General features: G+C 41.6%; 2 protein-coding genes across 32 annotated transcripts in view; both read left to right on the forward strand.

The window, feature by feature from the left end:
- Positions 1 to 10,689, forward strand: part of dlg5a (discs, large homolog 5a (Drosophila)) — a 33,327-nt gene extending 22,638 nt beyond the window's left edge. For both annotated transcript variants that reach the window (XM_010745486.3, XM_010745494.3), the window contains exons 21-33: positions 177 to 345; positions 2,153 to 2,315; positions 3,162 to 3,295; positions 4,118 to 4,282; positions 4,363 to 4,546; positions 5,354 to 5,502; positions 6,254 to 6,424; positions 6,816 to 7,006; positions 7,106 to 7,249; positions 7,377 to 7,504; positions 7,807 to 7,916; positions 8,331 to 8,440; positions 8,558 to 10,689. In XM_010745486.3, coding sequence (XP_010743788.2) covers positions 177 to 345; positions 2,153 to 2,315; positions 3,162 to 3,295; positions 4,118 to 4,282; positions 4,363 to 4,546; positions 5,354 to 5,502; positions 6,254 to 6,424; positions 6,816 to 7,006; positions 7,106 to 7,249; positions 7,377 to 7,504; positions 7,807 to 7,916; positions 8,331 to 8,440; positions 8,558 to 8,661 — 1,922 coding nt within the window. In that variant the 3' untranslated portion in view covers positions 8,662 to 10,689. The remainder of the gene's footprint in view (positions 1 to 176; positions 346 to 2,152; positions 2,316 to 3,161; positions 3,296 to 4,117; positions 4,283 to 4,362; positions 4,547 to 5,353; positions 5,503 to 6,253; positions 6,425 to 6,815; positions 7,007 to 7,105; positions 7,250 to 7,376; positions 7,505 to 7,806; positions 7,917 to 8,330; positions 8,441 to 8,557) is intronic.
- Positions 10,690 to 14,923: 4,234 nt separating this feature from the next.
- The window catches only part of LOC104930626 (calcium-activated potassium channel subunit alpha-1), a 131,842-nt gene continuing 129,646 nt past the window's right edge, over positions 14,924 to 17,119 (forward strand). For 6 of the 30 annotated variants that reach the window (XM_027277947.1, XM_027277948.1, XM_027277951.1 and 3 more), the window contains exon 1: positions 14,928 to 16,113. In XM_027277947.1, coding sequence (XP_027133748.1) covers positions 15,823 to 16,113 — 291 coding nt within the window. In that variant the 5' untranslated portion in view covers positions 14,928 to 15,822. Of the gene's footprint in view, positions 16,114 to 17,119 lie in introns of all 30 variants that reach the window. The other 24 variants (XM_027277936.1, XM_027277937.1, XM_027277938.1 and 21 more) reach the window with 8 other exon arrangements.

Below are 17,119 nucleotides of genomic sequence, written 5' to 3' on the forward strand. Positions count from 1 at the left end.
TAGCAACATCCTTTTTAGTGTCAGGATATTTATGAATGTGGCACAAGTGAGATGATGTGTTTACTGTCCTGATGTATCACAGAATGGTGTGAGTGCATTTGAAACCAGATTTTGGCATCTATCTTGACGTGTGATCTAAACCCTTCTTCTGTCTTATTCTTCCTTTTTGAATCCAGGCTCCCTCTCGCACTCTGAGTGTAGCAGTCCCAGTCTCATAACGCCTCCACAATCGCCACTCAATCTGGAGACCTCCTCTTTTGCCAGTAGCCAATCACAAGGCTCCATTTCCACTTTACCTCGGATCTCAGTCAGCCCTGTGCCAATAGGGGAGCGCAGGAAAGACAGGTATGACAGAATTGACTGCGCACAGATAGAGAAAAAAAAAAGCAATATACCTGAATATTAACTCCATGCCCAGGTGGATGACATCTCTGCATTATTGTGATGTTGTTGATAGCTGCATATTAGCTTGTCAACATGTGTATTTTCCCGATCTGGTATTTAAAAATAAATAAATAAATAATTCATTGGCAAATTGGAAGTTGCCTATCACAGCTGGCCTGTTCAGAGTATTGATCAGAGGACTGTTGTTGGTGACTAGCTGACCAGAATGAAAATGCCTCTACAAATGGTGTAGCTGTTGGGTGAACGATGGAGACTATGATTATAAGGATCACTTCAGAAGCGGGTATGTTATGGCCTACGTGTGCCCTCAGGGATCCTCCTAGGCTATTTCAAAAGGCGTTGCCAGGCAACAGGTCTATCACAGTCAGAGCTGTGCAATCCCTCATTGAAATTCAGAATTGAAATCCTATTAAAAGTGGTTTTAATAATTTTATGGAAGCCTCTTGCTGTTTGTAAAATAAGTAGCAGTGATCTGTCGATATGTAGGATTTTTTATTTATTTTATTCTTTCCTCCGACCTTTCTGTCAACACCTCTCAGTCTTTTACACTGTTGCTGTTTCCGTATGATATCTGTCCTCCATTCTCCTCTTTATCTTCCTCCGCCTCTCTGCAACCTTCCGCTTTCAGATCTCTTTACCGTAACCGATCTTTTCTAAGGATTCCTCTGGCTGCAAGGCCGAGGTTCTCCTCTCTCAGGAGCCTCAGGTTCGTGCTCTCAGTGTCAAAACTAAAGGGAATGCCCCCCCCTCTCCCCACACAAGTTCACGTCGTTCACATGCTTCAGCGCAGTTGGGTTAGATAACACAGAGGAGCAGAACAGTCTTGTGCAGTTTACATGCACCATATTATGGAATGCAATAGGGGATTTTATGATTTTCATCCTCCATAAAATCACAGTTTTTTAAGATGACTACTTCTTTGCATGCCACAGTATAAGGGCCTTGGGAAAAATAAATAGATTGACCTAATTAGCTGCACTGGGTGAACTATAAAGGTTCAGTGTTATGTTTATGTCTGCTTTTGTCTCCCTCCATGTCGGGAAAAAAAAACCCCCACTTGAATCTCAGATATTGCATGCAATGTCCATGCCCTATGATGACGACATGGACAATATGCATGTGCATATTTTGGCTTTAAGCCAAGGGACCCTTTAGCGTGCAATATGTATGTTATGCAATTGTATTATTATTATTATTCCTCAGCCCCCGGGCTTCTGGGTCATGGCCTTGTTTGTACACCACCACTCTGTTTACCCCTGTCTCTGGCTGCTAATCCATTCCTCTTATCTGCCTTCATAGAATAGTATGCCATGACCAAAGCCAACCTGTTATGAAGACACACAAAGTTCATGCAAATCACCTTCATGTGAAGGTATTTCACATGCCTCTGCTTTCATGATGATGTTCCACATAGTGTCCCTGTACTCTAAACCTATCCAGTTTCCTCTGTAAGCCTGGTGTAAAATAGCGCTCTGGAGAGATGATCAATTTACAGGCCTCGGGGGTGGATTTAAGCTCAGGCTTAAACTTTAAACTTTAACTTTGTCTTTCTGTTGATAATGTTTATAATTTGGATGGGTGAAAATGGTTTTGTAGAACTAGAGCAAAAGCCCTGCTAGCAAGTCACTCCCCAGAGCTGTAAATAAGTTGGTCAGTCCATCACCTCACCCTCTCAACTTGCTCCTACATGGTATCGTGTAACTTTTTTTGACTGATTAATTTATACGCATTCAACATTTCCCGCCAGGCCGTACTTGGAGGAACCCCGCAATGTTATTGTGCACAAAGGTGCGGAGCCTCTGGGCATCTCCATCGTCAGCGGGGAGAACGGAGGGATCTTTGTCTCCAAAGTCACTGGAGGTAGCATCGCCCACCAGGCAGGATTGGAGTATGGAGACCAATTACTGGAGGTATGAACAACCTACTGTATGTCAAAAAGGTTATAGCTCCCACCAGCATAAATAAGAATGCTTTGCCGGATGCCTGTCAGTGAGCAGAACAATACAGGAGCAGTCTAATAAATAGTGATACTTATTTAATATATGGTTAAAGGCTCAGTCATTCTGCTGCCTCCTATACATTTATTCTGTGTGGAAGACTGTATTCATCAGTGTTGTCACAGTTCCCAGTATTTTAATACCTGCTGAAATCTATTCAGTCAGAGGGTGTTTTCACTACATATAAAATGGCTGTGCAAGCTGAAATTCTGTTGCAATGTCACGACAAGGGGGCAGATACTGTTCTTGTGGGTGGTACACTGTTTGAGCTGTCAAAGAAAGAAAGAGTAGGGATGTTTTTGAAGTGAGTGAATTTATCCCACTAAGACTTTGCAGAGACTTTGTTGCAGGTTAGGTCATTTTGATACGTTTCATATTAGCAGTGCCAATGCCTGTCACCCCGCCTTAAATAACAATGTGCACTTTTCGCCTTGATACAAAGATCTGTGAACATAAAAGAGTGTAAATCCACTAAAAATCTATTATAATATATAATAGATAATCTATCTATACATCAAATAAAGTAAGATATTCATGGAAATCGTGTTAACGTCAGAATTTCAGACAGGTCTATAGATGTTCTAAAGCAAGTCATGGCAGTCTGACCTAGTATGAGTATGGACTTTTTTGGGTGTAAAATGAATCCTCTGTCTTGTCCACCAATAACTACTAATGACCTAAAACCCTAAATAAACTGGCCACATACTGTGTTCATATCTGTCTCCCTAATCACTTTTATAATTATTTTTTTCTTATTAGTATAATGGCATCAACTTGCGGAACGCTACAGAGCAACAAGCTCGCCTCATCATCGGCCAGCAGTGTGACACCATCACCATCATGGCCCAGTATAACCCACACATGTACCAGCTGGGCAACCACTCTCGCTCCAGGTAACATGATGTTTCTTGTAGAATGTAGATGCTCATTGTGGGGGTTGGTTTTCCAGGTGGGCTGCTTTGCTGATTCCTGAATCGGTTCCAGTAAGTCTTTTAGTTTAAGAACGACTCAGATATTTATGTTCTGGCCAGGTGTTCACTAAATGCAGTTTTCGTGTGCAGTGAGGCCGGATGATATTTTTCATTGCATCTACACTTTTTTTATCTGAATGAACATCAAGGAATCTCTGAAGCAGCAGTTGTTCACCCAGGTGTCGACAATGAAGCTACAATTAAACTATAAGCTGTTCATCTTTAAATATCACAATATGCACGAGTTAAAAAGGTAAATGTCAGCTTAAATGAGCTGATATTACTTTTTCAAGTGAAACAAGGTTATTGTGCTAATATGTACTTGGAGCATTGGCGGGTTTATTTTTTCCCTTAAAAATGTTTATGGTGGACAAACTATGAAATTGTGACATAACGTCTTAATTGTTTTTATTTACTTGTTTATTTGTAGTGTGTCTAATTTGCGTTCTGTATTAGTTGTTTTTAATCTGGATTGAGATGTTTTCTTTTAGTGCTTGTTTGTCCAGAAGGTAAGTTTGAAGATTTCGCACAGTTCTAATACAGCAGAGAGCAAATGTGAAATCTTTTGTCACATTTTGAGTTTAGCTGTTTTCAGAAAAGGTATGATAAAGCAGTTTTACAAGCCTAGACAATACAGGAAGAGTAATCGGTTTCACTGTGATTCACATTAAACCTAAGGCTTTCTGTAATATAATTTTATTGATGGAGACAATTTTTTCCTATTTTTGACTTATATCTGTGCAGCTCCCGTCTGGAGCCAGTCAGCACTCAGTCGACTCCCCAGGGGAGCGGCGCCGCCACGCCCGACACTCACTCCACTATCGATACACTCAGCGAACAGGACGAGGGCACACTCACCCCCTCTTCCAAGCAGACCACACCCACTACCAGCCCCCGCAATTTCATCAGGTAAACCTCTACACGAACAAAACAACAACCCCCGCCATAATAATGTATGCAACTCTAACTGATCACTTGTCGTCCACTAGAATGCCATCTGATGGTGGCAAGAAGGCAGGTGAGCCACGGCTTGTGACGGTGCGCAGGCCTGGGGTGGAGGTTGGAGTCACACTCTGCGGAGGGAACTTAAGGGGCGTCTACATAGAGAGTCTGGATGAGGACAGTCCAGCCAGAGGCGCTGATGGGCTGCTCTCTGGGGACCTCATTCTGGAGGTGTGGACTCAAACACACATGCATAGATAAACACGTTGCCTAGGAATTTTCATAATGCATGAAGGGAGACTTGTACATAATGCAAGAAGGGAGACTTCAGCATGTACTGTCTAAAAAATGCTGATTAATGTAGCTTTCTGTTTGTCATGTTTACAGTTTTATAGTACATATTCAGTCCAGTTATAACTGCAGATCTTTTTTTAAGTGGGAGGTTTATTCGGTTTCACAAATAAAATAGCTTTCTAGGTGTAATATCAGTAGTTTTTTTTTTTTTGAAGCAGCCTCAAAGCTAAACTTTCTAAGATGTAGCAAAGCTTTGTGTGCTGTCGTTACTGTAGACTCGAGCACTGCCAGAAGGCACTGGCATTTCTTTCCTGCCTGTCATTGTTCTTTATTGATCTTCTCCTCGTCTGCGTTCACTCACTCCACGTTGCTGATCTATCCAGAGCACCGTAAACTCATAATAGACAATTCCTGGCATGCTCCCACTTATCCCTGCGCTGCAAAGGGCCTGCTTTCTGAATTGCAATGCAGCTTCGCCATCAGGCCGCACAGCATCAGTCTATCCTTCAATCTCCCGTCCCGTTTGTTTTCTTCCCCCACATACATGGCACAAATCAATACTGCTACACTTTAATACAGCTGAATGCTCGGAGGAAATGTAGCCGAGAAGCTTCACCGGCACGTCAAATGATTTCACAGATGAGCGTAAATTCCTCTGCTCCTCACTCTGAATTTATCTTATTTTTCATAATGTGAAGTTCACATGCCCCCCTTGTGTCATCCTCATCCCCTCTTGTCTTTCAGTACAACTCGGTGAATATGAAGAATAAGACGGCAGAAGAGGTTTACGTTGAGATGCTGAAGCCTGCAGAGACGGTCACCCTCAAGGTGCAGCATCGGCCAGCTGAGTTCAGCATGCTCAAAGATGTCCCAGGAGATGGCTTTTATATTAGGTACATGCATAAATATACACATGCACACGGATCATTGTTGAGTGTTAATGTGTTACAACTCTGTAAAAGGACCACACTAAATTTCCCCAAGCAGCCTCATCTCTATCCATACTCCTATATATAGAACCACCACTGGAGCGCCCCTTAGACAAGCTGGAATCTTTCTCATCTAACCAATTATGTCCCAGATCCACTGTGCGACTGCAATGATGCTAATCACACCACAAATTTAGGTTATCTAATCTCTCTGCTCAAGACACACCGGACCCAACGCCACGTCCATTTTAGCGCCCGGTGTTTTCCAGGCCATTTTAAATACATTGTATATGGATGGAAAATGAAGCTCTAAAATAGTCACGTTTTATTGTTGGGAGTCTGTCGGGGCGTGTTGCCGCAGCTGCCGCAGTCACTTGTCATATAGGCAAGTGGGTTTGTGATGTCATCTGCAGTAAATACACTCGGCTTGGCTGGCTGTCACAGATAGGCTGCTTGGCAGTGACTTATGAGGCTCCAACAGGAGGCAAGCAAGGCCTGTACTGTCAATAGATTTCTCTACACTTCCTTTCTTTACTCTCTTTCTATCTTCCTGATCTTTTATCCTGTTCCCTTTTTTTTTTTTTTTTTTTTTTTTTTTTTTACACCTTTCTTATCTGATACTTCACCTTCTTTCTCACTTTATCAACTTCATGCTCCCTCGCGCTGCCCTACTCTTCATAACTCCCCATCTATCTTTGTCTCTCCCTCCCACCAGAGCACTTTACGACCGGGTGGGGGAGGCCGAGGGGGACCTCAGTTTTAAGAAGGATGACATCCTGTACGTGGATGAGTCTTTACCAAAGGGCAGCTTTGGGACCTGGATGGCCTGGCAGCTAGATGAGAACGCACAGCAGATCCAGAGGGGGCAGATCCCCAGCAAGTACATGTGGGTGGAGAATTCAGTGCACGCTTACAGACACACAGACATTTCTGAGCTAGTGGACAGTTTGTAACAGCTGTGATAACAATCTACGGCATACTGCTACAATGTAGGCATCATACGCAATGTCACTTCTCTTCCATATGTTTTGGACTGTCCTTTTCCACTTAATGCAAGGTCCTGCTGTCCTCATATTGTTTGTCTCAATATGTTGTTAATTTTTAATGCTAATGCAGTAATCCTGATGTTGTTCTTTGTACTTACACAATGAATTTTAAACAAATGCTAAAAATGTGTCCAGCCAATCTTGGCTCTCAGAACTACATGCGTAACATGAACCTCTGCTCTAACCTTAATGCAACCTGTGTGCATGCATTGTCTCATGTGTGTTTTGTAGGATGGACCAAGAATTTTACCGTAGACACAGCGTGACAGAAATGAAGGAAGACTCCAGTAAGACTCTCTCTGCAGCAGCCCGCAGATCCTTCTTCAGGAGGAAACAGAAACACAAGCGCAGCAGCTCCAAAGACAGCAAAGAGATGGTGGCTCTGGACACCATCAGTACAGACTCCATCCCCTTCCTTGACGGTAAAAGAGGAAACACTTCAGAGGTTTTTGGATTTAAAAAATAGCAGCAAACATCTGAAAGGATATTTGATTGATTTTTGTCTTGTTCTTGTGCGTCAGACTGTGTGAGCCTGGCATACCAGCGGGTCCAGAAGGTGGAGTGCACCTCTCCCCGGCCTGTACTCATCCTAGGGCCGCTCACTGACCCCGTCAAGGAGATGCTGGTCAAAGAGTCTCCTGGGAAGTTCTGCAGATGTGTACTTGGTGAGTTCTCCTCATCCAGATGTTTGTCAGGAGAGAGAAAAGGGCACATCTGCATTGCAAGTCAGGGTTTGCTTGCTTGCATTTCTTGCATTTTTTTTCACCACAACTCTTCCTGTTGCGTCTGCAGAGGTGATGAAGGCATCTCAGCAAGCTATCGAGCGTGGCGTCAAAGACTGCCTCTTCATCGACTACAAGCGCAGGAGTGGCCATTTTGATGTGACCACCGTAGCCTCTATAAAGGAAATAACAGATAAGGTATTGAGTCAGCGCTTTTCTCTCTCATCAGATCTTATCAGGAAAGATAAAGTGGTTTCAATTTGTCTTTTTATCGCCGTGTTTTCTCAAGATAAGCTATCACTCTTGCAGCGCGTTAAATCTTTGAATATCGATGAATGAAAAGCAAGCTCATAACAGCAATTTTTTTGTTCATTTCATTTATTCTTCTAGGACAACATGCATTAATCGTCATCCCATGTAATAGTCGTGAAGCCATTTGAAACAGTTGGATTGAATTAGTTTGTGTGTTGAAGTGATGTTCTTTTTGTTTTTTGATGCAGGGCTGTCACTGTTTGCTCGACATTGCCCCGCACGCTATCGAAAGGCTCCACAGCGTTCACATTTATCCAATTGTTGTCTTTGTCCGCTACAAAAACGCCAAGCAGATCAAGTAAGTAGTGACCTGTTTCCTCCAAATCAAGACACTTAAAGATGTCCTGTTATTGATAGTTGTTTTTTTTTATTTTTTATAATCCTCATACACTGTCCTGGTACAGTGGCATAGCTGCCCTGTGTGTTTGTGTGGATGGATGGATGGAGGATAAGCCTTCACACTCTCCATCTCACCATGAACCCTTTGGCACATCTGTCAAAGCGCCCCACAAACTCTTGCATAATCCTAAACAGCTGGTGAAACATGCCTGTTTTTGTTATCTTAATTTTTCTCTCAGTCCCTTCTTCACTTGGTATTTGTTTCTAAATGTTTTCAAGGATTCATCAGACATTGTTTGTCACAGATTTTTATTTTATTTAAATTTTTTAAAAACTCTCTGCTCTAAATAAATTTCCCCAATTTGTTTCACAGGGAGCAGAAAGATCCGGTTTATCTGCGGGACAAAGTATCCCAAAAACATTCCAAGGAGCAATTTGACAGTGCACAGAAGATAGAGCAAGAATACAGCAAATTCTTCACAGGTATGTACACAATCAATACACCTAAAAAAACACAGACAACACAGACCACAGATAATAATATATTATATTGGGAGTTTTTGCACTCTGTTTTCAGTGAGTCACCTTCTCTTTTGGCAGGTATTGTCCAAGGCGGCACCCTCCCTTACATTTGCACTCAGATCATGACAATAGTTGATCAGGAACAAAGTAAAGTCCTGTGGACTCCACTTGGCTGCCCCTAGAGGAGACCGGCTGCCACTACAGCAATCTGCGGTTTTTATCTTCATTCCCCAAACACTAATGAACCCTTTCACACTATACCAATAGGTACACTACAGTGAGCTAGGTATGTAAATTATTGATATTTTTTTATTTTGTCTTTTGCTATGATTTATAATCAGAGCTTCTTTTTTTATTTCTGATATACTCCAGAGCAGGTTAGTAGCGCTGGATCACGACATTAAATTTCATTCAGTCTTCCCTAAGGGTTTCTGGTGGTGTATATGTAATGCTGCATTGTAAGCGTCCGTTTACAAAAGACAAGTCTGACTATTGGTGTTCAATATGTGCTTGAATGATTGTCCCTCCCCTTGTGTACACAAACCTCAACACTAATGAAGTTCAGCCCCGCCCTCCAGGCCCAGACCCACCAGTGTACCAAATGACATTTGTGGTTTCCCTACAATTATGCACCCATTTGACGACTGACAACTAATTGAGTCTGTTTGTTTTTGTGTGTGTCCGTGCGTGTGTGTGTGTGTGAGAGAGAAAATATTGAGACTGTTGTTTGCAATTGTAATGACAATTTCAGTTGAGTTGAATCATGGTTGTTTGTTAGCATGAATACAATGCTATAGAAATGGAATGACAGGATCAGACATCACATTCCTCATGGTGTTTCATCACAAAAGTGCAAAAAGCATCAAAACCTCTTGAAGTATGTAGCTGTGGTCTTACTGAACCTGACTGCCAGCACCGACGGCCATTTAAAAAGAAAAAAAAAAAAACTCAAAACACATTGATGTTTGCTCTATGCATTGTGTTTCTGTAGTAGCTGGGTGTGTAGACAAGTTTATGGGCCTTTTTTGGAAGTGCCTTCGGAGAAGAAGCCTGATCTGAAACCAGCCCCTGGTCACCTAGTCGGAACGTTTTAAAGAGGAAGTTTCTTCTTGAGAATCCAATGCATCATTTCATCCATCATGGACTAGATGATTTTTAGGGGCTGATTTAAGACCAGTATTGTGTAGAGCGCATGACAATGGTGAGGTTTTGAGGGTAGGCCGAAGAGGCCAACGGGTTAACTCCTCAGAATGCACTCCAGGGCTAGACAGACCACTGTGTAACTATCATTCTATCTCTTTAACATATATTTAACAACAATATAGAGTATAACATATACAGTATGCAGATACATCTGAAAAAACAAAACAAATATATATATATATATACATATATATTATGTATTTTCACTAGGTCATATGCCTAGGAACGTCTGGCGTTTTTAAAACAATTTTTTTTAAGAGTTGTTTTTTCGTGGTTGGTTGTCAGTCACTTATCGATGTACTCATTAAAAGAGACACTATGAAGCAAAATTTGCAGGGTAATATCTTAAAGGATTTTCCTCTGACCTGTTTTAAATGTTAGTGATTTTTTTTGTTGTTGTTATTTAAATGTATTTTTTATTCAGGAGGCAAAAAATATTGACAAAAATATTCTGCCCTTCCTTGAAAAAAAAACATATCCTGTATCTTATTGTGCCAAAATCCACTAAGGCAACTTTATCCTTTTTATTTCTGTTTTGCACTTGTTTACCTGTTAACCTTAAACATGTAACTGTTCCTAGGTTTCCAGTAGACTATGAATAGGTACTATAATTTCTACTGTAACTAATTCATGTTTTTATCTCACATCAGTTCCTTACATTTCATTGATGGCCTTTTATTCTAAACTAGAAAAAAAGGATCACCTCTTATTTGAATTATTAAAAAGGGATCTATTCTTGCACAGTTTTTTTTTTTTTTTTTTATCAAAGGAAAATTGGTCCACAAGTTTGACTACTGGGCTAAAAGAGTAAGCAGACGCAAACTGTAATGTTACTATTTTTCTGAGTAGATAGCATATGTTAGAAAGCGAGAGCGGGATACAACGTGAAGTGGTTGTATTTCTAGAAAAGGTCTAGATGCCAGGTACTGATTGAACTTTTCTTTTATTATAAAGAATGTGATTTGTATGTTGAGACATTAACATGAGAATAAAACTCATTTTCCGTATCACAACATGGACTCAGAGTTTTTGTCTTTGTAAAAAAAATTCTGTCGCTTAAATACTAAAGGGAAAAAAAATGTAATGCATCCATTTGCATTTCTTCTCTCCCACATCCTGTCTGGTAACCTCTTTGTTTAGGCAATGCTGAAGAAAATGTGCTAAAAATGACAGATGATGATGCTCTGTCTCCCGGTGTCCTTCAGAGACGTATTAGGATAAAAGTGAATCCATTTTGCCAAAAGCAGCAGTAAATGGAAAAAGTGACAGATGAAGTGGCCATTTAAAAAAAAAAAAATTAAGATTTTTTTGGCCTTTTCAAGCTTTATCTTCAATAGAGACAGCTGAAGAGTGACAGGAATGTGGAGAGAGAGAGAGAGAGAGAGATGGGGAATGACATGCGGGAAAGAGCCACAGGTCGGCTTTGAACCCTGGGCTACCGCGGCAAGGACTGAGCCTTCGTACATGGGGTGGTTACTCTACCAAGTGAGCTAAACGACACCCCATGGCCATCAATTTTTGAGTTGAGATGAGGTGCTCCCAGGATCTCTGAGTGAGCAATAAAGACATAGTCATGCTTCAGCATTAAGGAGGCAGCTGCACGCTTATATACACCTAAAGACACTGTTTGTTATACAGCAGCACTATAGTCATACATCATGCTTTGCAGTTTGATGGTGATAGGTCAATGTGTGCTGTCCTCACACTAGAACATCATGACTCCATCATGAGAAATATGCAAATTTCTACAAGAAAGATAAGGAATTGTTCACCATCTTGAAATTATTAAGCAGCCATACTGAATGTATGAATCATTTCATTTATCACGTAGTCTAAAAAAAAAGACCTTCCCAAGAGAGTTTTGATTTTGTAACCTTGAAGAACTCAAAGTACTTGAATTTAAGATTAATAAAAATAAAAGCCTTTCACTCTTACGCCTAGTCGCAAACTTAATTATAAAAGCTATAAATACTCTCTTAAGTTAGTTAAGAGTGAAACCTTGACATCTGCTAGAGAGAGAGACAGAGGTGAGCGCCCATGATCTGACGCATATTTTACAAAATATGATGAATAATTCATTTGAAAATTTGACAGAATGTTACACCACTGCCTTTTTCAGTGGCACAAACCACACAAATAAAGCTGGAAGTTATTTTGTTTCGCTTTCTAGGCATTATTCACGGTCTACAATGTCAACATAAGACCAAATTCTTCTTATCACATAGTAAGAAAATCACAAAATAAGAAAATCGATGGCAAAATATAAGGATTTTCCTAAAGGAATTAACAATATGACAGAGTAATTCATTGTCATTAATTGGCTCTTCCTGCTCTAACCATACATGTAATTAGTCATGTTACTACTTACTCTTAAATATTAGTGTTACATTTTGCTCTATGGAATAAGTCTACACTTAGCATAGAATCTTTTTTTTTATTTTTTTATTCTAAGCACTCATCTTATCGAGTACTATTCTAGTACATTTGATACATGTGAGCCCATGCCCTGGAGTCTACATTGCAAGAATAACTTTATTTTATATATCTTCCATATTCAATTCTGTGTTTCTGCAGAATTCTATGCGGGCTGTTTTCCGTGTGAGTGGACAGCCCATAGCTACACCACATCTTGCTGGTTGAATGGGCGCCTCTAGCTCGAGGTTGTTTCCTCCAAGCGCTGCATCCGGGTCACATGGTCCTCTGGCTATTGATGTCACAGTGAATGACTACCCTCCAGCTTCCTGTCAGATTCACTGGGGCAAGAGAGCTCCCAGTGTATTCAAAACATCCACCATGTCTAATGCCTCCAACTGCCTCCAACTCAAATTGAATACATTGTAGAACATTGGTGAGAACATTCGCTGAAAAAGCCACTGTGACATTACTGAATGCTCCCCAGAGAATGTTGTTCAAGGTTTCAGTCACTAATTACTTCACACTATATCTGATATACATGTAGGTGCACGCCTGCTATGCTGTGCCACAATTCTTGATGTCCTCCAAGTACCCTCTTGCCTGTTTTAGAAAGGGGTAGGGTAGCCCTCCTGTTGGGGTGTCTGTTTCAAGACAGCTGCTGAAAGCTCAACTGAACTTGAGAAGTCTAAAGTCTGACTGCAAAGGCCTTTGTACTCCACACTGGCAAACCGTGGCCGTTCCCCATCACTCTTCATGATGGGATGAATTCATCCAGTTCGGCCTTCTGCTGGTCCTCCAGCATGTTAACTATAGTGTCTCCAAACGTCCTGAGGGATTTACCACCTGAATGCTCTCATGTTAATCTCCTCATCTGTCAGCAATGAGACCCTTTGGCTAAAGTTCTGCTTGGAACCACAAAAACCACTTGCCCAACAGCTGGCCTTTCGTGGGGGACGATCAATTCAAGTCACTTCTGTTGTGGCCATACATAAGCGCTAGAAAGATTTACCATGACGCATAATGTATGTAGCATGTGTTGCTGGCGCTCTCACTTTCTGTGACCTCTTTGCGGGATTATTTGGATCTCTATAGGCTTGAATATGTACTGTAGTAAGGATAATCAGAGAATATGAATATGCATAAGAATTTATATTTAAGTTGCAATTCTGTGTAAACATTATTTCTCTCAATAAAAGGCCTCTGTTATCCAAACCTCACTTTTGCTGTTTGTTGAAAATAGCATCACCAACTTAATTAAGATGAGCATTAACATAACATGTTATCATTATTAGAAATCTTGGCATTATTACTTCCGGATCGATATCACCTTGATTCTTGCAAGAATTTTCTTTTTTTTTTATTAGACAGAGAAAAAAAAAAGCAGTGGATCCTCCCATCATTTGCCTTTAATGTGACAGTTCACCATTTTACCAGCAGGAGGACAACTTCACAGCTGCTGCACAAGGCCTATCCTGACCAGCAAGTTCCAGATCACTGGAACACAAATGCTGTTCAGTGTTACCACAAGGTATGAAACAAAGATATATATCGCAATATATCTTTATTTCAAAAGTTAAAACCTTGGCTTTGCCTGTCTCACTTTGATCTTGTCTGTGTGTTTTCCTGCAGCGTCACTCTGGAGCAAACTCAACCTAAATGATATGGAGGAAATTAGGAAGCAGAAATCAGTGAGAATGTTACGAGCACTTAAAATCTGCTGCCTCAGACTTCTCCGTAACTCATATTCAATATACAGACCAATGATGGATAGCAGTGCTATTTTGTGTAAAGTCAAAATGCTTGCATAAACATTCATAACTCTGAAATGCTTTAATTTACAGATTGCACATACCCCATTCCCAGGTTACAGCAGCTATTTCTGTAGCAGCACTAATATTTCCCAGATAATAAATGACCATGATAGAACATATATCATACATCTTCCTCACACCTCACTTAGGCATGTTTACTTTTCAAAATGATATGTGCTTGAGATCGAGTGTCATAATTACACACTTCATGGGTCAGGGGCTCAGACATTTATTAATCATGTTGCCTAGACTTTAAATCACACACAGTGCAAAGTGAATATGAACCAATAATTGCACTGTCACTTACTTGGGGGGGACATATTATTGAAAGTTTATTGCAAAAAAAACTCCAAGCAGTCTGGAGCCTTGTGACACAGGTGGCTGTGTGACCTGCCTGGTCTGGCGCTTAGAGGGGTCAGTGGTTATTCAGGGCCCCAAACCAGCTGTTTCCCCATATCTTTTGGTCTGGCTGGCTACTTGAGGGGCATCCATGTGCAGCCATAAACCACTGCTAGTCATGCCTTACCGTCATCACCAATCCACACCTGTTTTTGACCTAATATCTGTGCCAAAAGTGTAAGCATATTACAGTAATTGACCGGGAAGGACATCATAACATTCCCTGTGTGTGACAGTAATTGACCGGGAAGGACATCATAACATTCCCTGTGTGTGTATGTATGTGTGTGTGTGTGTGCGCTCAACCCTCCAAAATGAAAACAGGGACGCCTATCATCCATGGATGAAAAGCCACAGACACTGTAATTGAAAAGTGGGAGCACTATCCTTAATGAAAATGCACTACAGTAATATCTCTACGGGGACTGACAGTGCTGTAGTCAATGATAAGTAACCTCACTTTATTGTCGTTTTATATCCACTGGTATCAATACAAGATTCCCATTGGGACTCATCATTCGCCGTGATGTTTATATAAACGGTATCACTCGCTTTTCAAAAAGCCTCTTTGCGACGTGCGTCATTGGCGCGCATAGAGACGCAAAGGCGCAAATTGTAGTCTACCTCTTCTTCTTTTATATACAACCCAAGCAGCGGAGTGCGGTCTTTTGCACTTGGAATAAACATCGTCGCGGTATTACTGCCCTCTGTCCATCTTTATTATTAGCGCTTCGCTCCGCCCTCCTACCTGTAAATCTCCCCGCTCTCCTCTGGAGCGGATCTGACAGGCGCTCTCAGCTGGCAGCTCCGTGCCAGGGCTGCAGGAGGGACCGAATGGAGACAGTGACATCTACCCAAGCTCTCGTCCTTTTTACGCAGAATTATTACACCAAAGGCTCGCAAGAATATGTAGTCCAGCTAAACCAAGTGTAGGAATTAAACCAAAACCTATTTGTGTTTGTTTCGTTACGCGTTTCACAGTCGATTGACGCGTAAAGAAAGTGAAATCCATCGATTCTCCGCCTGATAATCGACGGGATCCCTGGATGGAAGACGGCTGAGAGAGGTCGCCTCGAGAACAGGCTGTAACATTTCTTTTTTCCTTTTTCTTTTTTATGTATTTCTCAGTGTCGTTGTGTTTACCGTCATCTGAGATATCACTGGCAGCCTCGTAGGCTGCAAACAGCGCCGTCTTTACCATGGCTTCTTTTGGCGTGAAGGAGCCAGAAAAGCCCTCATCAGACTGAGAAGCGCCTCACATTCGTCATTATTGCGGATTTAAATGCCTCTCTCTAAGGGCCACCGACCCGCTATTTCAGTCAGGTTTGCGTGTGCTGCGTCTCACGCTGTCACCAATAAACAATTCATAGGCTGTTAAAAAATACAGAAAGAGACTCCATAGGGTGGGTGAACACAATCTACAGCAAAGAGGGGGATTTTTTTTTTTTTTTTTTTAAGCAATATGGCTGGTGAGTGGGGCTGGGGACGCTGGCACAGGCTCTCCAAGGCTCCTAAATGCTAGCTGAGGCAGATGGCACCGTTCCCCATGGACGCGAGAGCTCTATGAGGACAAGCAATATCAATAATAATCTAAATCCGGACTCTTCAATCTTAATATCCAAGATGGAAGACGTTGTCATCCCGTTCTCGTCTGAGGTGCCCTGCGACAATAATGGACAGCGCATGTGGTGGGCATTCCTCGCCTCCTCCATGGTGACGTTTTTTGGGGGTCTCTTCATCATACTGCTATGGAGGACCCTCAAATTTCTGTGGACTGTTTGCTGCCATTGCAACATCAAACCCAAGGTATGTCTGCTGCTGCTGCTGCTGCTGCTGCTGCTGTGCACACAGATCACTTTGAAACGCCTCATGCGTGATCACATATGCACACACTGTCTTGTGACTTGTTCTGGAAATGGCCCTCATTATGCAACATGCCACTTTAGATGAATGTGGTGATTTTCACTCATGATCTGCATCATGGGCTAAAACAGACATCCAAGTGCCAGTTGCAGTGGCTTTTTATAATGAATGCATCTCTTTGAATATCCCTTGGCTTGGTGTTTATCAACTCCCACTCTTGAATGAAGGGGGTGGTGTTGCATGACAGATATGGGTGGGATGAGAGCAGAGGATAGGAGTTGCTTCATTTTATTTTGCATCAGAGTATCCTCATGCAACATCAGCTCCCAACTTGTAGGGTGAAAGTAAGCATTTCAGTGGGGGCCATAGGCTAGTTTCATGTAACCAAACATATGATCCTGCACATTCCACAAGTGAGACCTAATGAAGTCCACTGAGACTTCTCGTGTAGACCCAACAACTCTGCAATTATAAGTCTCTGAAAACATCACTGCTTCTTTTCACAGCTTTCTATTTGTCCATGTTTACTCTCAGTGACGGCTTTAATGTGTTTATGCCGCGCGTTACATGTCTTTGTGGAATAATGAAGCAAACCCATCTGCAGGACTAATATAGAAATAGGATAAAAAGGGTGAGTGACCATTACTTTGCTTGGGGTGGCCAGCATTAAGGGTGAATCATGGCTGATTCACATGTGTACTAAAGCCTGCTTTATACATGACTCACACACTTGTGTGTAGTGCAAGTGGTCCCATGGCTGAAGAGAGAGGGGCAGCGAAAAAGTAACGTGGCTCAAGAGTGTGCATAACATGACTGAGCATGTTTTATTTCATAATACCTTCTTGGAATAAGAAAATCTTTTTATATTTTACACATAAAATCACGTACTGGTGAGTGTTGCGACAGAGAGTTTAGCGTTAAGTGCAAAGGGGTTATAAAGAGGATCTAG

Source organism: Larimichthys crocea, chromosome III (genome assembly GCF_000972845.2).
Source record: "Larimichthys crocea isolate SSNF chromosome III, L_crocea_2.0, whole genome shotgun sequence".
Classification (NCBI taxonomy): domain Eukaryota; kingdom Metazoa; phylum Chordata; class Actinopteri; family Sciaenidae; genus Larimichthys; species Larimichthys crocea.